At 39.7% G+C, this 24146-nt stretch overlaps 1 protein-coding gene across 1 annotated transcript in view; it reads left to right on the forward strand.

Moving 5' to 3' along the window:
* NLN (neurolysin) overlaps positions 1 to 24146 on the forward strand; it is an 82430-nt gene that overhangs the window by 14990 nt on the left and 43294 nt on the right. The window contains exons 2-3 of the mRNA XM_070412061.1: positions 14980 to 15239; positions 19213 to 19361. Of these exons, the coding sequence (XP_070268162.1) occupies positions 14980 to 15239; positions 19213 to 19361 (409 nt within the window). The remainder of the gene's footprint in view (positions 1 to 14979; positions 15240 to 19212; positions 19362 to 24146) is intronic.

The raw sequence follows: 24146 nt of genomic DNA on the forward strand, positions 1-24146 counted from the left end.
AATAACCATGTCATATTCATCTCTGTAATCTCAATAAATATTTACTGAAGAATGACTGAATCAACTCATTTGCCTCATGGGAAATCCCTTTATAATGAGCCTTTTTTTTTTTTTTTAATAAAGAACTAACATTTGATGCACATAAAGTTTTCTTAGAATGCCTCAGCTGAATCTTACCTATCAGAAATGTAGTTTATGCCCTGGCTCGTGTGACTCGGTTGGTTGAATATCGTACTGTGCACTGAAAGGTCACCAGTTCAATTCCTGATCAGGGCACATCCCCAGGTGTGGGTTCAATCCCTGGTCGGGGTGCATACTGGAGGCAGCTGATTGATATTTCTCACATGGATGTTTCTCTCTCCTGCTCCCTTCCCCTCTCTCTCTAAAATCATTTTAAAAAGCATATTAAAGAAATTAGGTTATGTGTTTGCCTGAGTACTTTCAGAAAGCCTTTGCAGCTTCCTAGGAGTGCACCTTTTCACATAGTTTCCTGCTTACCGAGAACAGTTAATTAATGGGTTCTGGAAAGGAATGAGACCAGGGTGCAGAGGGTAGCCATCAGGTTGTCCCAGTTTGAGTTGTTTTACTCTTTGGAAATGGGTGACTAAAAGCTGCCCAGGCCTCCATGGCCTGTTTTTCAGAAAGAGCTGGATGGAAGCTAACATGGGGCACTCCTTCACGGCCCTTGGCAGCAGTCCTTGAGGGAGTGGTATAGATAGCAAACCAGACAAGCTGTGTCAACATGTAGTCTCTAACTGCTGTAGTCACCTCAGTTTCTCCCCATTACAAGCAGGTGGAAGACCGGGGAGGTGAATTTGTGAGAAATCTGATGTTTTTCTTTTTTAGAATGCAGTTGCAACATGAGTATAGGATAGCAGTTAAGAATATGGGCTCTGTAGTCAGGCCTAATTTTAAATCCCAATTCCACACCTCCTGTGTGATCTTGAGCAAGCTACTTTACTTCTCTATATCCAGTAAAGTTGGTTTCATAATACCTGCCTCTTGTCTTATTAAATAAGAAACAAATTAAATAAGAAAGTGTATGTAAACTCTTGGTATAGTGCCTGGCACAATAACTGGCTCACTAATATGTACAACAAGTTTCTAGCCTAGGATCCTAGATGAAGAGTGGCAAAAACTAAAACTGCGAATTCACGGGAAAGTTCAAGTTTGAACTTGCTGCATTTGAGACGTCCGTGGGTCAGGAGCTTCAACTAGAGATCTAGCTGGAATCAGAAACCCGACTTTTTTGAATGGGTACAGGAAGAGAAGCTAGCAAAAGAGACTGAGAAGAGATAGTCAGGAGAGGACTAGGAAGAGGACTAGAACACCAAAAGTAACAATTTTGCCTGTGTTTACTGGTAAAAGTTGATTTATTCTAAGGCATTTATCTCTAAAACATTCTGTTCATAAAACAGTTTGATCCTAAGCCAATTGAAAGATCATTAAATGAAAAAGCTGAGGGCAAAAGGGTGGCATTGAAAAAGCCAGAGAAATAGGGGCAGGTCCAGCAGGGCCTTGAATGTACCTTTGATCCTGAAGTCAGTGGAGTCAGAACTTGATCCTGAACCATGGCACTGAAGGGGACTGCCATGATCAGATTTACATTTTAGATAGATTACTCTGTAGACAATCTGGAGAATAGATTGTAAGACATCCAGAAAGTCTCCTGGGTTTTTGACTTGGGCGACTGAATGCATACTGGTGATCTTCACCGAGATATAATACAGGAAGGAGACAGGCTTGGTTCTGAGGGGTAAGGAAGATGGTCAGTTTCATTTTAGACAGACTGGATTTGAGGTGGTCATTGACATCCAAGTCAGCTACCCAATAGTTTTTAGATATATGGTTCTAAAACTCAGGAGAGTTGGGCTAGAGGCACAGATTTGGAGGTCTTTAGCTATGGCTAGCATATGCAGCCACACAGGTGGACCAGAACACCCCAGGAAGAGTGTATAAAATAAAGAGAAGAAAAGAGAGCACAGAACTGAATCCCAAGAAACACCAGGGAATCCTAAGGAAGGGAATAAAGAGGTTAGATGATGGAAATTGTGAAGATACAGCCAAAGACATAGAATGAGAAGCATAATCATTATCACAGATGTTAAAGGAGGAAAAAGTTCCAAAAAAGGGGGAGTTAAAAAAAAAAAAATCCCAGCCAGTGTTGCTCAGTGGTTGAGCATCAACCTATGTATGCGGAGGTCACAGTTTGATTCCAGGTCTGGGCATATGCCCACGTTGTGAGCTTGATCCCCAGTGGGGGGCATGCAGGAGGTAGTCAATCAATGATTCTCTCTCATCGTTGATGTTTCTATCTCTCCCTCTCCCTTCCTCTCTGAAATCAAGAAAAAAAATAGACTTTTTTTTTTTTAAAGAAGGAACAAAACACTGTCGAATATCACAAAAAGTTAATTTAGGTAAGTACTAAAGGATTAGTTGGATTTAGTAAGTGTCAGATGGATTTAGTAAAAACACTAGGGACCCTGCTGAGAGCAGTTTCCTTTTTTTTTATGAGGCCAGGACCCAGATTGAAATAGGTTAAAGATTAAGAGAGAGATGAGGACATGAAGATGGCAACGCTGGCCTGGCCACTCTGAAAACTCTTGGGAATGAAGGAAAGGGGAGAAATAGAGGTCATTTCTAGTGAGGGACCCAGGATCAAGGAAGTTTTTGTTTTATTTTATTTAGATGAAGACACTTAAGCACTCAAGCATGTATACGTTTGTAAAGAGGCACTGTAAATGAGACCTTTAAGACTCTACTAAAAAAGATACTATTTCATGGAGTGATGTCTTGGAAGAGATCACATAAGACTCTCTCACAGATGGAGAAATTGGCTTTAGATAAGACAAATACGTCCATTAGGAGTAAAAAAGAAAGAATGTCATAGATGTAGCTATGTTTGTAGGTGGGAATTTCTGTCTAATGGCCAGCAGGGTTAGCTAGTGACAGTGAGAAGAGAAATTTTGGGAAACTGATCACAGTTTGAGATCATTGGTGTGGGACTGAGGGGGGCACAAGGTGACCTGGATGGATTTTCCTGAAGGCTTGAGAGTCCAGCTCAAATTAGAGACTATGATAAAATAGCATTTAAACCCCATAGCCCTGGTTGATGATCTGGATGTACGAATAGAGAAGGTGGCTGTTTAAAATAGTCCTGGGCAGAGGTTTTTATGGTGGATCTAGCAGAAGGACTAGAAGCCGGGCAGTTGGGTTTTTAGTGAAGGATGGTTGAATTGATAGATGTGGCTCACTTCCAACGTTTGTGTAGCCTGGACAACAGTATAATTGGGAGATTGCCCTGGCCCCCTTCTGTACCATGAGGGGCCGCACATGTGCCTGGATTCCCCCACCTGTAAGTCCAAGCTCCAACCATACTCTCCCCTGCTAATGACTCTCCCTCAACCCCAGCAGCATGTACACCAAGGGTGCACTTCACCCCAGCAGCATGTATACCAAGGGTGCACTTCACCCTCAGGGGGACTGGCCCAAGGAAGAGGCCCACACAGGCTCTGGGGGCCATTTGAATAAGGAATTCTGGAGTCCAGAGTTGTGTGGTGGGGGTGGGGGGTGGTGGTGGATGTAGGCTCTGCATGGGCACCTCCTCTTAGCTCTCTTGAGAGGAGTGTAGAGGCAGGAGGGCAGAAGTAGGAGTCATCACCCAGGTCTAAGCAGAGCTACAGAAGAAGCCTGTTAGAGTGAGAAAATAGAGGAATCAGGGAACTGGAGGTCTAAAGGAACAAGAGAAATAAGAATCACAGGTGTAGATAAGTGGGAGCTGAGAAGACAGATCATGGTCAGAGATTGGAATACTATCAGAATGTATTGTCTTTGAGGAGCATCTCCAAGAGGTGATAAGAAGAATAAACGTGAAGGTTCTTGGAGTGAAGTAGGTCAAAAAACTGAAGTTAAGGGAGTGATGGAGCTCATCCATCTACCCTTATAAAGTCTCACCAGCATAATTTTGGAGCTTAAGATGGAAAGGCCTTTAAGACAAAGTGGAAAAGGCAGTGCTCTGGGAAGAGGTTGAGGAGGCAAGGAAGTTCAATTATCAGGAGAGAGACTTAGAGTACGGGAGAGGTTCACCAGTGGGAGATGACTTAACATTTGGGACAGCCGCAGGAATGTGAAACCTGCAAGGATATTCACAACAGAGAGAAAACTAGGTTCACAAATGTTTGATATGTTGAGGGCCTAAGACCAGGAATCTTCAGGTAAAATTTTGTAACTTGGTTAGCATAGCTAATAAGATTAACTCTCCATTGTAAAAATAAGGATTTGTGAAATTTAAACAATCTTGTAGAAAAGCCACTTTTATATTTTAAACATGTTTTTAGTACCTTTAGCCCTGTTCCTTGTAGAAAGTACTAAAAGCCTGTGGCTCTTGAAAGGCGTGCCTAGTCATACTAGGTGTACTGGTTAATAATAGCGGATTTTGTCATCAAAGAAAACAATTTCCAGAGAAACACCAAAAGTGCTTTATTCAAAGTAATGTCCATTGCTAGCTACACATTTCCCCATCTTTCAGGTAATTTGTGGATACCGTCCCAATAGAACTTTTCTTGTTTTGAGACAAACCATTCAGAGACCCAATTTTCCACTTCTTCGTACGATTTGAAGTGCTGCTCAGAAAGTGCGTGTGCCATCAACTGGAACAAGTGGTAATCTGAAGGAGCAAGGTCTGGTGAATACGGCGGGTGGGTTAATACTTCCCAGGCAAGATCTTTTAACGTGTCCTTAACTGGTTTTGAAGTGTGTGATGGTGCGTCATCATGAAGCAAAATTACTTTGCAGTGTCTTCTGGAACATTCTGGTCGTTTCACTATCAAAGCATGGTTCAAATTGATTATTTGTTTTCGGTAGCAGTCAATATTAATGGTTTCACCTGGTTTTAGAAGCTCATACTACTAGTAAGGAGAGGGGTGACTTAGTTAAATCAGTGAGTGCAAAAAACAACTATATGAACAGTAAGAATCAAGATTAGAAGGGGGCAGTTCAGATGAAATGGAACAAGATAAATAATTTAAATAAATATAGAGTAATTACAGTCTGGGGGGTTGATGAAATGCAGCCCTCAATAGGAGCTTGTAGAGAAATATTAATTCCAAAGTAAATACTAGGAATATTTTCGAAGTGTTTTTGAAGAATTGGGGCAAATGTCAAGAAATGCCATGCAAACCATGTGCTATAACACAGTAACACTACAGGGAAAGGATGAGAACATGGTAAAATGTAAATTGTGGGGAAAGAGAAGTTATGACATTTTACATAATGGAGTTTCACTCGAGTCCTGATTCTACTAAGACACATTTCCCTGCGTGGATGTTTATTTGTGACGATGACGGGAGGTGGTGGTGTTGTAATGTTTTAGCCATACCAGTCCCATCCATCTCCTTTCAAATCTATAAAATAACACAAGCGTAATATGCTAATTAGACAGGACATCCTTCCGGATGATCTTCCAGTCGAAGCTGGGGCTGCGAGGGAAGCCCGGGTCCCGGGTGCCAGAGGAAAGCCAGTGCCGGCAGCCTGGAGAAGGAAGGCCTACTCTTGCTCGAATTTTGTACATCGGGCCTCTGGTATATAATGAGTATCTGTTATGTGCTCAGCAGTGCAGTGAGCTCAGGTTGGGGTTGTGACAAAAGAAATGTGCCATGGTTATTATGCTTGAGAAAGTCCTAGTCTAGTGCAGAATACAAGACAAGCCAATCGAACAGGTGAATGGCAGTAATTTAAATGAATGGCACAGATGAAAGGTGATAGAAGCTCAGATCTGGATGAACTGGAATTATCAAAGAAGCCTTGATAAGAGGAAGTAGAGGCTTTTAAACTATGCTTCAAAAGGAAATGAATGCAGCAAGTCTCAGCATTTCTGAAAGTACATTCCATAAAATGTTTTGCAAAAATTTTAAGACAATGGGGAAACCAAGATGGCGGCATAGGTTAACGCCGGAGTTTGCTGCCTCGAACAACCACTTCAAAAATACAACTAAAAGATGGAACAGACATCATCCAGAACCACAGGAAGGCTGGCTGAATGGAAGTTCTACAACTAGGAGGAACCGAGAATCAGAGGAGGCGCAGTGCTGAAGTAAAATACTAAGGTGCGGAGTGCGCACGGCGCGGGCTGGTCGCTGAGGGCGAGGTTGTCTGTTTCAATCCGGAGGGAGCCTCAGACTCAGAGCTCCAGATCCGGGCGAGTCTCTAGGGACTCAGACTCAAACGGGAGAAGCAGGACTGTCTGGCTACAGTCCCTCCGAGGTTTGCAGCTGTTGCTGGGACAGAGAGGCAGAGCCCCTGGGGACGGACTGAGAGCAGCCATAACTGCTCCCTCCTCCGCCCTGTTGATCCCGTGGGACCTGCCCCGCCCAAGCCCTGCACGGAGGCATTTGCCAGATAGCCTCAGGCAAAGGCTAGATTAGCACCTCCCTAGAGGACACAAGTTCTTCCACTGCAAACACAGCTGATTATCACAGCCAGTCGGCCTGGAGGTCAAATCCCTCTAGTATTAACTACAAAAATCAAGGCTTAACTACAACAAGACTGTGCACAAAGACCACTAGGGGGTGTACCAAGAAAGTGTAAAAAATGCGGAGACAAAAAAACAGGACAAAACTATCAAGGGAGGATACTGAGTTCAGAACCACACTTTTGAGGTCTCTCAAGAGGCTTCTAGAGTCTGTCGATCAACTTGATGAGATGTACAGGAAATCTAATGAGACCCTCGATGGTGTGATAAAGGACCATCTAGAAAGTAAGCATACACTGACTGAAATAAAGAATATTATACAGACTCCCAACAGCAAACCAGAGGAGTGCAAGAATCAAGTCAAAGATTTGAAATGCGAAGAAGCGAGAAACACCCAACCGGAAAAGCAAAATGAAAAAAGAACCCAAAAATACGAAGATAGTGTAAGGAGCCTCTGGGACAGCTTCAAACGTACCAACATCAGAATTATAGGGGTACCAGAAGATGAGAGAGAGCAAGATATTGAAAACATATTTGAAGAAATAATGACAGAAAACTTCCCCCACCTGGTGAAAGAAATGGACTTCCAAGTCCAGGAAGTGCAGAGAACCCCAAACAAAAGGAATCCAAAGAGGACCACACCAAGACACATCATAATTAAAATGCCAAGAGCAAAAGACAAAGATTCTTAAAAGCAGCAAGAGAAAGAAAGTCAGTTACCTACAAGGGAGTACCCATAAGACTGTCAGCTGATTTCTCAACAGAAACTTTGCAGGCCAGAAGGGAGTGGCAAGAAATATTCAAAGTGATGAATAGCAAGAACCTACAACCAAGATTACTTTATCCAGCAAAGCTATCATTCATAATTGAAGGTCAGATAAAGAGCTTCACAGATAAGGAAAAGCTAAAGGAGTTCATCACCACCAAACCAGTATTATATGAAATGCTGAAAGGTATCCTTTAAGAAGAGGAAGAAGAAGAAAAAGGTAAAGATACAAACTATGAACAACAAATATGCATCTATCAACAAATGAATCTAAGAATCAAGTGAATAAATAACCTGATGTACAGAATGAACTGGTGATTATAATAGAATCAGGGACATAGAAAGGGAATGGACTGACTATTCTTGGGGGGAAAAGGGGTGTGTGAGATGCGGGAAGAGACTGGACAAAAATCGTGCACCTATGGATGAACACGGTGGGGAGTGAGGGCGGAAGGTGGGGTGGGAGCTGGAAGGAGGGGAGTTATGGGGGGAAAAAGAGGAACAAGTGTAATAATCTGAACAATAAAGATTTAATTTTTAAAAAAAGCTAGAAATTAAAAAAAAAATTTTAAGACAATGAACTCAAAATAGCTGTGGCATGCTCATTTGTCCAAATGAAATTCTGCAACCTGGTGATCTCTGTCAAAATCTATGCCACTTGCTTTCTTTGCCTAAGTACTTCATTTGTTTGGTGGACACAGGAGACTACAACTGCACCTTCCTGTCAATCCCAGTATAGTATTATGTACTGTTTCTTATTAGAAATTGCAGAGTTGTGTGGTTGAAAGTACTTTAAAGACTGAAGAGACCATGAAGAAGGTGTGGTTGGGACAGAAATAATAAAGAGCCTGGAAGTTTGTAGGAAAAAACAACAACACCCTAGTGTTTAATTAGATAGTAGACATCTCTGATGTAATCTAGATTTTAACTTTCAAATGCACATAATAACCCCTGTAGAAAAAGACAGGATCACACTCTGTTACCTGTTTTCAACTTTTATAGCTCTCAGTTGCAAAAAGTCAATTTTTAAAAATCCTCACCAGATTCTCAAGCGAACAAGCACAGTAGCTAGAATGACTGCAGGTGCACTCACCAGTTTTCCCAACAAGGTACAGAGGCCCTTAAGAGCAAGAAGAGAGAAATGTACCAACATTCTAAGCATTGAATGAGCTTGAAATGGTAACAGAAGGGGAGGAGGAGGGATGATCAGCAAATGACAATGGAAGAGGAAAAGCAGATACAATGCAGATAGAAAAATTCTCAGTAGATCAAAATGTTTTCATTAGCCCTGACCGGTTTGGCTCAGTGGATAGAGCGTCGGCCTGCGGACTGAAAGGTCCCAGGTTTGATTCGGGTCAAGGGCATGTACCTTGGTTGCGGGCACATCCCCAGTGGGAGGTGTGCAGGAGGCAGGGGATCGATGTTTCTCTCTCATCGATGTTTCTAACTCTCTCCTCTCCCTTCCTCTCTGTAAAAAATCAATAAAAATATTTTTTAAAAAAATGTTTTCATTAGAGGCATAAGGGGATCCTTCAGTCTTCATTCCTTTTCTTTGATAACAAGAATTCTAAATCATGAAGTAATGAAATTAAGACAAAATTCCAGAAAGCGAGAAAAGAAGTTATAATATAAAAAATTTAATGTGTTCTGTTGACTCTGGAAATCATGATTTCTATTGTCTGTTTCTTTTTACCCCTTCCACATTCAGGGAGTATTACTTCAAGGAAGGTGTAGCTTTTTATTCATTGCAGTAGAGCTGTACAAGGGTGATCATAGGTATATTTGTACAGCCAAGGCAGGGCTGCTCACATCTTTATCATTTTAACTGAGTTAAAGTCAGGTGATGCTGTGACCAAACACTCAACCTTTTGATAAATGTTAGGAAATAAATGAAAACTGGTGGAGGTCATCTTATCAGTGAAATATTTGGAGTAATTTTATTTTAAAGCTGTTTAACAATAATGAAAATGTGTCCATAATAATTGGTTTATACTAAGAAGAGTGGTGAAAAGAGCAGGGTATTAAGATACAGAGGTCCTATGTTTTTGTCATTAGTCATCCACTTGCCATTCATTGCCTGAGAAACCCCATGGCCAGCCTCTTCACCTGTGCGGAACTTCCTTGGGAGCCCAATCAATCATGGTCATGGCTGACTCCTTCGAGGCCTTAGTTCTGTGTGTCTATGAGGAATTGTGGGAATAATTATTTTGGAAATTTTTAGCCAACACCACACACTGAACTTCACATCCCTGGTATTTTAGGCGACCACCGAGCTTAGAAGACCCTCCAGTCACTGGTCATTTCTTGTATTCCAACCTTTATAATTCTTTTTCCTGTGCTCATTCCTTTATCAGTTTTCATTCCTTTATTAGTCAGTGCTCTGTGTGAGCCAAATAACAAAACCACATTCAAACCGGCCTAAACAATAGACTCACATAACTGGAAAGTCTAGCTGTCGGTCAGGCTTCAGAATTAGTTGATCTAGGGGCTCAGTGATGTCAGTAAATATCTAGTTTCCTTCCTTTATTTTTCCATTCACAGTGTTTATTTCATCCTAAATCAGGTTCCATTCTTTCTCATAAGCTGGATGCTGGCTGTAGTCAAGGACACAAGCTTTCTCATTTATACTCAGTAGGAATAAGACCCCTTTCTCTCCCAGGATCTGAGGTAGAGGCAGCCACCTTTAAAGATCATGGACCATGTGGGGGATGCATGGATATGGGAAGAAAACGCGTATATAATTAGATGGGGGAGAGGTGGGCTGGACAACCAATACCGATGTAGCTATCTGCTCTAGACTTCTCCCGTGTTACTTCTGGAGCTCTGGTCTTGTGGTAAACATACTCCTCCACTTTTTCATACTCTGGACGGTCTCTTCTCCTTTTAACCTTTCCTGAAATCCCCTCAGCCCTGAGGAAAATACTTCCCCTACACCCGTCTTTTCTTCCACATCTCATAGCACAAAGTAAGGAGGAAAATCCACATCTTTTGTTCCCCAGATCCTACCTTGCCCCCAGGCCAACACTTCTTCACCTTGTATAAAACCACTGTCGAGGCTCACAATCTGGTTTTACCATTCTATACCCTGCCCACAATGTCTTCTCCCAACCACCTGGTCAGCCCCTTCTATTCTTTGAAGACTTCTGTCCCTGGTTCAGTCTTCCTTTCTACTCCCAGGCTCAGCTGTCAAGCTGTGGACTCCAGTGTTCATCGTTGACAATTTATCCAATACTAGGATGTCGGCTCCTTGCATTCTTCAACTTGTTTATCTCAACCATCCACTTCCAAGAAAATATGCTGGATTTTGTCAGTGTTTAGCTTTTCAATTCCTAAACCCAGACATCTCACATTTTTATTACAATCTAACTACTCTCATTTTACCCATTTTATTGATCTTACTGAGATTGTAGTCTTCTAAAACAAATTGCTGTCCATGCTTTATATGCCATTTGTTCCTATCTCCTTTGACCTTTCTCTAAATGTCATTTAAGAATAAATTTAAAAAATTAGTTTCAAGTGGAGTCATGAAAAATGATAAATTGCTTAAAATATATATTCAAACAAAACATAAATGTGTATTTATTTCTAAATATTTTGATGTAAGATGAAGGCCTTTTTAGCAACTATGAATCACTTGATTGGAATTCCTCACTGTCCTTGCTTAACTACATCTAAAATGTACCATTTTTAAATTTCCAATTTTTTTTTAAGTAGAACAAGAACACACCTAAAGACACACATAATTAATCTGAATCAGAAGTCTTCTGAATCATCACAATTCTTTACTTAAACTTCTATTACAGCCGGGTTTTGTTTTTGTTTTTTTGGTTGGCTTTTTAGTCACTATCTATTAAAAAGTATTTCCAAAACAGTTTAGCTAAACAACAAATCATTCTGTTTACATACATTTAACCGGTTAAATATTTAAATTGCATAAAAACAAATAGTCATAAACAGGTTTTGGAATTTGACCTTTGGTGAATATATAACTCAACTGGTTAAAGGAGAAATGTGAAAATATATTAGAAAGTAGTCTGCCAGCCTTGGGTCCTTCAGCCAGTGTTTCACATCAGAGACTTCAGTTCATGTGGCCAGACAGCATTTAGATCTCCCCACTCTTCCATTGCCTCGGCCCCTTCCAGCTGCACCAACTTAGCTACCTTTGTTTTCATGCCAGAGAATTGCTTAGGTGTACTCTCCAGTTTCCACCTTCTTCACACCTCTTAACAGTAATCTGACTTTCACCCTTATCACCCCACTGACACTGTTCTTGCCAAAGTAATCAATGGCATTCCTGTTGCTAAGTTCAACAGACTCTTCTGTCTTTTTTTTTTTAATATATTTTATTGATTTTTTACAGAGAGGAAGGGAGAGAGATAGAGAATTAGAAACATCGATCAGCTGCCTCCTGCACATCCCCCACTGGGGGTGTGCCCACAACCAAGGTACATGGCCTTGTCCGGAATCGAACCTGGGACCCTTCAGTCCGCAGGCCGACGCTCTATCCACTGAGCCAAACCGGTTTCGGCAGACTCTTCTGTCTTTCTTTATACTGTTAATCGCTCCCTCCCTTTTATATATATATATATATATATATATATATATATATATATATATATATATTTCTTTATTGATTTCAGAGAGGAAGAGAGAAGGAGAGAGATAGAAACATCAGTGATAAGAGAGAATCATTGATCAGCTGCCTCCTGCACACCCCCTACCGGGGATCGCACCAGCAACCCAGGCATGTGCCCTTGGCCGGAATCGAACCTGGGACCCTTCACTCCGCAGGCTGACGCTCTATCCACTGAGCCAAGCTGGCTAGGGCTCCCTCCCTTTTTTAATGCTTACTTTTCACAACTTCCTAGACCCAGCCTGGCTTGGCTTTCCTTCTACCTCAGTGATTAAACCAGAGCTAGAACTCAGTTCTTCTGTTCTCACTCTGCAAATTCCCTTGGGCCAGTCCAACCACCCCTCTAATTACCATTTAATATTAATGAATTCCACTTACATGTGCTACAGCCACTTGGCATGTCCAAAGTTGAATTTCTCACCTCCACCCCAAAGAGCCACCTCCTCCCCTTTCTCAGTTCCCTATTTTAGTGATGGCACCACCATCCATTTCCAACACAGAAACCTGGACATCCTCCTTGACTCTCTCACCTCCCCACACATCCATTCAGTACCATTTCATATTGATTTTTTTTAATCACTCCAATCCCCTTTATTTTCTAGTTCAGCGTGCCAAAATTTTATGCCCCAAATACAGTAATAGCTTTCCTCTAGAATGATTTCTCTTTTCCAAACTTTTCAGCTCACTATAATTTGAGTGATTTCCCTAAAATGCATATTTTATTTCATCTCTCACCTGATTAAAAGACTTCAATGGCTCTCATTGCCTTCAAAATAAGATTGAACTTTTTTTTTTTAATTTCAGAGAGGGGAATGGAGAGGGAGAGAGGGACAGAAACATCAATGATGAGAAAGAATCATTGATCAGCTGCCTCCTGCATGCCCCATACTGGCACTTAATCCTGCAACCCATGCATGTGCTCTGACCAGGAATCGAACCTTGACCCCCTGGTTCATGGGTAGATGTTCAACCACTGAGCCACACTGGCCTGGCAAGGTTGAACTTTTTAATGATTTCCAAGGCTTTGCATTCAGTACTTCCTACTTACCTTTTCAGACTTCTCTCTCCTTATAGCCTTTGGCCTTTGGATAGCACATTGTCTAGATCTTGGCTTGTGCATTTCTCCTTCTAGACAATATTCCTAGAAAAGTTCCTTTTGTGGCCTTTCAGAGTTCCTTCTGCTGACCCTATCATAGCACTCATCTCAGTATAGTATAATTGCCTATCGATCCATCTGTCTTCTCCACTGTATTGTAATAGCATGGTCCCAGTCAATTCGCCTTTTTGTTCTCGGCACCTATCACAGTGACCAGACACAGTACACGCTCATAAATATTTGTGAGTTTGTGAGTGAATGGCCTTGAGCAAGTCACTTAGCTTCTCTGAGCCTCAATTGCATCATATATTAAAAGGGAATAATGTCTGACCTACATTATAAGGTTGTTTTAGGGTGTTGTAAATAATAGGAATAAAGTTTAACGTAGCAGTTAAGAATGTGGGATCTGGATCTATACTACCTGCTCTTTTTCTTTTTTTTAATTTATTGCTGTGACATTGGTCAACATGAACATACTAGTAGAGGTTTCAAATGTGGGTTTCTGTTATAAGATACTACCTAGCTTTTAATCCTAGCTCCCACCATAGTGACCTTGAGCAAGTTACTTAACTGTGTTTTGTGTTTTTGTTGTTGTTGTTTTTTGTTTTTTGTGTGTGTGTTTTTTTGTTTTTTTATTTTGTTTTAATGCTTAAAGTAACTTAACTGTGTTTTAGTTTCCTCTTTGGTAATACAAGAATAACCATAGTATCTGCCTCATGGGGTTTTTGTGAGAACTGAGTTAATATGTGAATAGCACTTAGTACAGTGCCTAAACACAATAAATGTTAGCTATTAATTATAACATTTTTATTTATAAGCTCTAAAATTATCTATACACACAAACACATGCATCTGTAGATAGATGCACACATGGCACCAATTATTAATTTGAGTGTTTAGGGGGTTGGAGGACTAGTATAATTATCCTTAATTTTTTCTTTTAGAATAATGTCATAGCTATACCAGAGTTTATTTTCCAAGTTTTAAATTCAAATTTCCATTCTTGATATTTTGGTAAAAAAATTTTTTAACTGGTGTTCAACCTAAATTTGAATGCTGAATCCCAAACATTTTTGAGACTGCATAAGTAGTAGGTGGCCATTGCACAGAAAAAACATTTAAATAATAAAAATTACTGGTTTAATTTATAAAGGACAATTATTATGTTTTTGACATATAACTTTATTTTTCTATGATTTAATTACATAAACAATTTAATGTTTGGAAAATACAAATTTAATTAAATCTGTAACTATTCAAGAAAAAAATATAAGCATTGAAGGGTTTTTTCTATATACTTAACTTTTTATTGAATTTGTTAATGTTACAGAGCTCTTGCACTGCCAAAGCATGCCTGAGAATTCAGAGAAAGAAATGGTACAATGGATAGCCTATTCACCATCATACAGTATATTAAAACTTGATTCATGTGCATTTTGATAATTTCCCAATTTTTTAAAAGCTCTAATAAGAGTTAATGTTAAATCCCCTTTATATTTATAGTACAGTGTGCCATTAAATAACTTCCACATATCCATATCAGTTTATTCCTCAATAACATAACCTTCAGCATTTTGCTGGGCGGGGGCTGGGGGGCGGGGATGCATACTTTTCAGAGAAAACATGTGGCTCAAGGTCCAAGAGATTTAAGAGTTTTGGTTCCCAAATGAAGTCTTCATTTTAACCAGGAACCCAACCTCTCCCTGGCTTGCTCAGCAACTCACCCAAACACATCAGAAGGCAGGCATCCTGCCTGCCACCTGGCATAACACCAGCATTATTGCCCAGGAAGAGTGGGCGGGTCCTGTCCGGAGATCCCATAAGCCCCCAGGAGTCCGAGTCCTGCACTGACACTTTCACAGGAGCGTTGTGCATATGTGTTCAGCGGAAAGAAATTGCTCACTTTTATTAAAACGTTCTCTTTTATTTAAATTTAATTAGACAATACCCACTTGTCTATTGACTTTAGATCAACAGAAATGCCTAATTTTTGTTCTCTTTCTGATTCTCTTTAGAATTGGCGGTTGCAGGATTTTATTCGGAATGACTTTGGGGCGAGAAGTGGTGTCTCCCCTTCAGGCGATGTCTGCCAGCGCTGCGGCTGGCAGGAATGTTTTACGATGGGACCTTTCACCAGAACAAATTAAAACAAGAACCGAGGAGCTCATCGTGCAGACCAAACAGGTGTATGATGCTATTGGAATGCTCGACCTTGAGGAAGTAACTTATGAGAACTGTTTGCAGGCACTGGCTGATGTAGAGGTGAAGTACATAGGTGAGTAGGATGCAAAAGCACATCAATATTTCATTTTGTGGGCATCATAAACCATTGTACGTTTTCTGTCTTAGCAATCCGTTTTCCAATTTCACAAGATATTGATTTTTACATAATGATTAATTAATTGCTTGGAATTAAGTTACCTCAGATTAAAATTTTTTTATTATGTTAGCAAAGGTGCTATAAAATGTACACTCTTTTTGGCTGCTTTTTGAAGAGCATTGACAGTATCTATGAAAACTTTTAAGAAGTTCAAACCCTGGCCTAGTAATTCCACATCTATGTATTTAACTAAGGAAATAATCAGATACAGGAAAAAATCATCTATAAATTTATGTATAGATAGTTATTCTCATAAGCAAAAGCTTGGAACAACTCCTAAGTGTCAACTAATAGAATGACTAAATAAATTGTGATACATTCACCCTAACACTGTGAAGCCATTAAAATCATGTATAACCCTGGCTGGTGCGTGTCAGTTGGTTGAGCATCGCCCTTTGCACAGAAAGGTCACCAGTTTGATGCCTAGTCAGGGCACATACCCAGGTTGCAGGTTCCATTCCCAGTCAGGGTGCATACAGAAAGCAACCAGTTAATGTTCCTCCCCCTCTCTTTCTCTCTCTAAAAGTCAATAAAAATATTTTTAAACATAATAACAAAATAATGTTTAGATGCAGTATTTAATGACCTAGAGAAAAGGACAAAGAAGGAAAGCCAAAAGAAAATTTTAATAACAAATTTTAATAATGGTTAGTATCGCCGAAACCGGTTTGGCTCAGTGGATAGAGCGTCGGCCTGCAGACTGAAAGGTCCCAGGTTTGATTCCGGTCAAGGGCATGTACCTTGGTTGCAGGCACATCCCCAGTGGGAGATGTGCAGGAGGCAGCTGATCGATGTTTCTCTCTCATCGATGTTTCTAACTCTCTCTCTCCCTTCCTCTCTGTAAAAAATCAATAAGATATATTTTAAAAAAATAATGGTTAGTATCTTAGATGGTGGGCTGACAGTTGACTTTTTTACTTTTCTCTTTATGCTTTTCTCTATCTTCCATTTTCCATACACGTAAAATACATTATTTTTATTATATGAGTATTAGACTCTCTGAGTTATAAGAAATGAAGATTCACAGGAGTTACCTCTATGGGTTGGATATATTTTGTAGGATAATTATGTCTAAGCAACCTTGGCTGTGTATCCACACTTCATAAGAACATGGATAACGTAAACATTAGTACAGTGGGGCCTTGACTTACTATGTATGTCTTTTGGAATTTGGAAGGTTGTCCAGAACCCTCCACAGCCCTAGTGCCCTGGTCATCGCTCTACCCTCCCCAACCCCTCAACACCAAGAGTTCTCTACTCTATCCCACCACAGTGGGGACTTGGCTATTCTCTCTGACCTCTGCTCTTCTGTTTCAGTTTCTGCCTCAACTACCAACTGCATCACTCTCATCAATGGCCACTACATCTTGCTACAAGTCCTGAGTTTAAACTCTGAATAAAAAGGATCTGATTGGTCTCGTTAGTCCAAGTCAAAAGGGAAGGGGTTGGCCCCCATTCAGCAGAGCTTTCCCAGTAGGCAATTTCATATGCATCTCCCACCCTATATATGGTTTGTCCCAGTTTCAGATATGAACTTCTTTATTCACTTAGCAAATATAAACATCAGTGGGGGGAAAAACAAAAACAAAAACTTATTTACTATATTTTTCCCCAATAATACATCTTCTAAATATACTTTTAGGTTTGTGATGTATGTTCTTACTCTCTTATAACTTTATCTTTGTAGATTAATCATCCAAAGAATAGCTTTTTAAAGACTACCTTTCTCTTATCTGTATGTCCTCGTTATTCATTCTGCCTCCTGCAAGAGCTGTTAAAAACCCTTCCCATTTAGTGTCAGTTACTAGACATCAGCATTGTATATAGTTTGGCAGCTAGAGTATAAGTCTGGTTCCAGGTCTTTGTGGGCAAAGGAAGGAAGGAAATGGTTCCCAGTATTATTATTTAAGAATATGTTTCCAACTTTAGGTTCCTATATTTTATGATGTTCATTTGAGTTCTTAGGCAATTTTGCCCTTCTTAATAATCTTTTTGAGCTTATTTTAAAAGTAAACAGAAATGATAATTATTAGTTAATTATATCACTTAAATACAATAGATATTAAAATTTAAATCTGTTTGATTCTTTATTTAAGAGACATAAAATTATAGACTAAGTCAAATCCTTAAAAATAATTATCTAATTTGATTTTTAAAAACACATTATTAATGTATTCAGATATTTGTGACAATTTTTTATGCCTTTATTTGTAACAGTATTTTAAGAGAACTAATAAGAGTGAGGTGGCTTCTTTAATTGTACAGTTTCTTGGTATATAAAGGATAGCTCTACTGTTTACCATATATCACAGGTGTAAACTTTGCCTATTTACAATACCTTTAAAGTACCATATATAAAATAAAAATGTATTCATTGTCATAGCATAACCACAACCATCACTATAAACCAGTGATTCCCAAAGTGGGTGCTACCGCCCCCTGGTGGGCGCTGCAGCGATCCAGGGGGGCGGTGATGGCCACAGGTGCATTTGTTTTAACTTTTTTTGTATTACCTTTCTATTCTGAGTTCAATAAATAGTTTCATAATTTCAAACTTCAATGTTTCTAATTTACACCTTTCTTTACTATATTTTACGAAAAAGGTAGAAACATTAATACATATATCTTTCTGTTTAATTGCTATTAAAATTTTTTAAAAAATTAATTTCCAGGGGGCGCTGAGTAATATTTTTTCTGGAAAGGGGGCGGTAGGCCAAATAAGTTTGAGAACCACTGCTATAAACCATACTCATTTGCTTCTATAGTAAGTATTATTTCATTGACATCAGATTTTTGCCCAATTAAAGCCACACACAAAAAATATGTGGAAAACCCAGAACCAACTTTAATATGTAAAAGTTAGAATAGACTACATTAGCACCATCATTTAACAGGAATAGCTCCAATATTCAGCTCTTTGCTGGATGTATCTACTGAGTTTCCCAGGAATCCTCTGAAATTGTATGGAACTCATTGTTTGTATGAATGTTTGTATTGGGGAGGAGGGGTATGTAACTTTGATTAAATTATTTAAGAAATCTGTATGCAGGTTAAGAACTTCTATTCTAGCCTGGCTGGTGTTGCCCAGTTGTTGAGCAGCAACATATGAACCAGGAGGTCACAGTTCTATTCCCTGTCAGGGCACATGCCCAGGTTGCGGGCTCAATCCCCAATAGGGGGCACGCAGGAGGCAGCCGATTAATGATTCTCTCTCATCATTGAAGTTTCTATCTCTCTCTCCCTCTCCCTTCCTCTCTGGAATCAATAAAAATATATGTTTTATAAAGAAAAAAAATAACTTCTAAATTAAAGCCACCCCACTAACTTGGTGTGCTTGTGTTTTAAACATCCTCTGCCTCTGCCCCTGCCCTCCCCAGACTTGCACTCTCTGCTTCTCCAGCCTCTCCTTTTGCCCACCATCCTCTAAGGCCCCGCCTTCTCCGCTGGGCACTGCACAGTGGCCAGCCCCCGCATTGATGCCTTTCAGTTACTGTCCCATTCATTTAGCTGCTAACCTGCTCTGTCCGGCATTGTTCTTTGTATTTTTATGTGCTGTTCTCCACCACCACTCCCCAAATTATAAAATGCCTTCGTATAAGAACTATGTCTTTATTTTTCTATATTGCCAGTTAGTAAATTACACCCAAAGAATACTTTAGTAAGTGCCCAGTGCACACCCTATTGTTCCTTATAATGCCACTGGGACAGCCAGGCTCTGTATTAAATGTTGTGTTTTTTTATAGCCTTAGGAACTTTTACAGAAAGTATAAAATGAAAACTTTTGTCAGGAAAATCATTCATCTAGACAGGAGGTATTTTTCTTAATCCTGACTTGAGGAGTCCTTACAGTTTTCCCCTCTATTAACAGTGGAACGAACCATGCTAGACTTTCCCCAGCACGTCTCCTCTGACAAAGAAGTACGAGCAGCAAGCACAGAAGCAGACAAAAGACTTTCTCGCTTTGATATCGAGATGAGCATGAGAGAAGATATATTTCTGAGAATTGTTCATTTACAGGTAAATGATGTTATGAATCCCTTTAAAAGAAAAAAATCTACAATAAAAAAGTAAAAACCTTTGATCAGCAATAAAAAGTACTTGAATGCTTCTAGATTTTTTTCTAATTGTTATAAAAATGGGCATAGCACAGTGTTATATAATGTTATATTACACCACTTAGGTTTATGTTTAGTTGCTGATTATATTCACCTAAGATTAAAGACCAAATATAAAAGAGTATACATCTAGCCCTAGCCAGTTTGGCTCAGTGTATCGAGCCTGCTGAGTGAAGGGTCCTAGGTTCAATTCCGGTTAAGGGCACATGCCTGGGTTGCGGGCTTGATCCCCGGTAGGGGACGTGCAGGAGGCAGCCAATCAATGATTCTCTCTCATCATTGATGTTTCTGTCTCTCTCCCTCTCCCTTCCTCTGAAATCAATAAAAATATATATTTTTTAAAGTATGGCACATTAAAAGAGTGTACATCTACAAATCTAAGGCTTCTTAGCCATCATGAACTTGATGGTTCAATGTAAATACCTCTTTAAATTTTCAAAATATTACAAGATTTATATTAGATCAGATCAACTAGCAGCAAATGGGTTTGAGTTGTTTATCTGTAAATATCATGTGCTTTTGGCCATCATACCGACAAATGTTGATGCTGCATGCCACAGTCATTCCTGTCTGTCATCCTCACATTTTCCAGGACTCAGGGAAATTATGTATAATAAATGTTGGAGGTGATTCTGCCATGAGTGTTTTGGTCTTTTCATAACCAGTGTTGATTTGCTTTCTAGTATTTTTATCCTCTCTTTGCTTTGAATTTTTATTTTCATTACACCTCAGCAATTTGGAAAATACCCAAAGTTTTATATAATTTTAGGCATTTTTGTTTAATTTTACATGTTTCTTTATGCAAGAATATCAAAATTTTTGTTCCTTTTAGCAAGTTGACAGAGTTGAAATAAAACAGTAGTGTTATTCAAATAGTTTATTTCTAACTCACTACAGAATATGTAGTCATGACTTTATTTAGACATGTAAGAGTATATGCTATCTATTCCCTCATATCAGATGATCATTTTTCAGCCTGTTATCTATAATCTCTGTGGTTCAGAATTGTTCATATTTGGCACTATAAAAATAACATTAATTAAAAGAACTTTATGATTCTTTATTAAGTTGTTCCCTTTTTTCTTTTTGACTTTAGTTATTATTCTATATGATTCAAATCGTGACCTTTATAAACTTTTTATTTCATTCCCAATAATCGAATTTCTATTCTACCTATGTATTATATATGTATTTTTAAACTTTCCTCAGAATTTCTAATTTTCCTTAACTCTGTTTTCATCCTGACTTCTAAGTTCTCATTAGGGATTTTCAAAATCTCATTTCCCAGTCCTGACAAAGGTTTCCCGCTTGTTGGCTAAAAACCAGCAAAGATGAAAAAAGATTTTACGGACACTTTTCCAGCCATAGTGGTAAGAAAAATGTACAGTGTCTTCATGTCAAAATAATCCAGACATGCAGTTTTTTATTCCAGTGGTCTGCTACGTAATAAGTACAGAAGAGGGATTCTTTAGTGAAAATAGTCTGAATTATGCAAGCTAAATTGGGAAATACAGTTATCTGATGTAATATTTATATTTTTTTAGATCTGTGGGCTTTGGTCTTGCCAATTCATCTCAGCCAATTAGTGATTTAAGGAGAAGACTTTTGACATAGCAGTGTAAATGAATAGATCATGTGATTAAGTATTGTGATGTACTCCTAGTGCCAAAATAAAATACAAGATCCCAGAACCCAAAGGTGCCTTAAAACTTGTACCTTTGTCAAGCTCTTAAAAGCCTAGGGATCCCATAGAAAGCATCAACTACCTTGCCTTAGTTTCTTCATTAGGCAGGCACCCCTCTTTTGTGCTCCCTAAGTACTTAACTCTCTTTTCATTTACTACATGCTAGACATATTTGCTGGTGTATCCTTTTTTTCTTCATACGATTTAAAGAACCTCAAGGATACTCATCTTTGTTTGCCTGGTGCCTGGTTGAATAGGAGCTCAGTGAATGCATGTTGAATGGATCTGAACTAGTCCCAGTTAAAATGTGGCTCCGTGCAGTGTGGTTCCCCACTCCCAGGGCCCTCATTCTGCCTGTGGCCCGCACAAAAGCAGTGAATCCGGTGATGGCAGTTGAGTTATCAGTCAGCAAGCAGACATTTCGGCACTTCTATCCTAACTGTAAGCAGTTGCCTAAGAATGTTCTCTTCCAGTAACAGGATAGGAACCTAACAGTGTACTGATTGGAAAAAACCTGAAAAATTGCAAATACTACTATAACACATGTAATTAAGTCATACCTCTATGTAAGCTTTTGCAATAAGATATATGTTATCATACTCTGTAGTCTTGTATTTCTTAGCATATCTGAAGTTTATGAATCAGTTTCTCTAAATAATACTCAGGGAATATACTAGCTTAATTCTTAGAGCTCTTTTTTTTTTTAATTAAATCTTTATTGTTCAGATTACGTTTGTTCCTCTTTTTTCCCCCCATAACTCCCCTCCTCCCAGTTCCCGTCCCACCCTCCGCCCTTACTCCCCACCCACTGTCCTCATCCATAGGTGCACGATTTTTGTCCAGTCTCTTCCCGCATCTCCCATTCCCCTTTCCCCCCCAAGAATAGTCAGTCCATTCCCTTTCTATGTCCCTGATTCATGATAATCACCAGTTCATTCTGTACATCAGATTATTTATTCACTTGATTATTAGATTCACTTGTTGATAGAAGCATGTTTGTTGTTCACAATTTGTATCTTTACCTTTTTCTTCTTCCTCTTATTAAAGGATACCTTTCAGCATTTCGTATAATACTGGTTTAGTGGTGATGAACTCCTTTAGCTTTTCCTTATCTGTGAAGCTCTTTATCTGACCTTCAATTCTGAATGATAGCTTTGCTGGATAAAGTAATCTTGGTTGTAGGTTCTTGGTATTCAGCACTTTGAATATTTCTTGCCATTCCCTTCTGGCCTGCAAAGTTTCTGTTGAGAAATCAGCTGACAGTCGTATGGGTATTCCCTTGTAGGTAATTGAGTCTCTTTCTCTTGCTGCTTTTAAGATTCTCTCTTTGTCTTTTGCTCTTGGCATTTTAATGATGATGTGTCTTGGTGTGGTCCTCTTTGGATTCCTTTTGTTTGGGGTTCTCTGCGCTTCTTGGACCTGTAAGTCCATTTCTTTCACCAGGTGGGGGAAGTTTTCTGCCATTATTTCTTCAAATATGTTTTCAATATCTTGCTGTCTCTCATCTTCTGGCACTCCTATAATTCTGATATTAGTCCGCTTGAAGCTGTCCCAGAGGCTCCTTACACTATCTTCACACTTTCGGATTCTTTTTTCATTTTGCTTTTCCAGTTGGGTGTTTTTTGCTTCTTCGAATTTCAAATCTTTGGTTTGATTCTTGTGCTCCTCTGGTCTGCTATTGGGTATAATATTCTTTATTTCAGTCCGTGTATGCTTACTTTCTAATTTCTTTATCGTAGCATCGAGGGTCTCATTAGTTTTTGTGAGGCTCTGCTCAAGTTTATTGCAAGCCCTCAAAATTGCGATTTTTAGCTCCATATCCTCCATTTCTGTCATGTTTTTTTGTCTCCACATCTTTTATGCTTTCTTGGTGCACCCCCTTGTGGTCTTTGTGCGCAGTCTTGTTCTAGTTAAGCCTTAATTGTTGTAGTTAATACTAGAGGGATTTGACCACCAGGCTGACTGGCTGTGAGAATCAGCTGTGTGGAAAACTTCTGTCCTCTGGGGAGGTGCTAATCTAGCCTTTGCCTGAGGCAATCCGGCAAATGGCTCTGCGCAGGGCTTGGGCAGAGCGGGATCAACAGGGCGGGGGAGGGAGCAGTTATGGCTGCTCTCAGTCCGTCCCCAGAGGCTCTGCCTCTCTGTCCCAGCAACCGCTGCAAACCTCGGAGGGACCGTAGCCAGACAGTCCCGCTTCTCCCGTTTGAGTCTGGGTCCCTAGAGACTCGCCCGGATCTGTAGCCCAGAGTCTGAGACTCCCTCCTGATTGAAAATGACAACCGCGCCCTCAGCCACCAGCCCGCTTTGCGCGCGCACCACGGTACCTTTAAATTTTCCACACTGCGCCTCCTCTGAGCCTCGTAATGCTGTTGTTTTTCCTTCTAGTTGAAGAGTCTCTCCTCAGCCAGCCTTCCTGTGGTTCTGGTTGATGTCCGTTCCGTCTTTTAGTTGTATTTTTGAAGTGGTTGTTTGCGGCAGCAGTCTCTGGTGTTTACCTATGCCGCCATCCTAGAGCTCTTTCTTTTAACAGCGTTGTAATTTCTACTTTGTATACACGCTGAAATAATTTTTCATTTACATATTTTAGAAACTGGAAATGTGAAGGTCTTGTGAAGAAAAGGACAAAAAGTCATGGGACAGAAAGCAGGGAGGATTTGGGGGAAATTCAGAAAATTTTTCACTTTTTTATTATGAAATTCTAAAGAATTATGAATTAAGGATGTTAATGTGGTTGTATGGCATATTGGCAAAGTACTCAACTAAGAATTGGAAGGAGTTATTTCTACCCCCATTTTTACCACTAAATAGCTATGTGATCCTAGGATTTACCTTCAGTCTGCAAAATGAGTATACAAGATACAAACGTACGTGTAAGAGTGTGTGTGCGCTCGCATTCACACTTACACAGAAGCCCTTTGCCACAGGAGGAAGTTGGGGAGGGAACTAAATCTTGTCACCACAGAGATTTAAAAAGAACTCTGCTGTCATCTCACATAAGTTGGA

Source organism: Myotis yumanensis, unplaced genomic scaffold (assembly GCF_028538775.1).
Source record: "Myotis yumanensis isolate MYYU_CA2020_CCGP unplaced genomic scaffold, mMyoYum1.0.hap1 SCAF_4, whole genome shotgun sequence".
NCBI lineage: Eukaryota > Metazoa > Chordata > Mammalia > Chiroptera > Vespertilionidae > Myotis > Myotis yumanensis.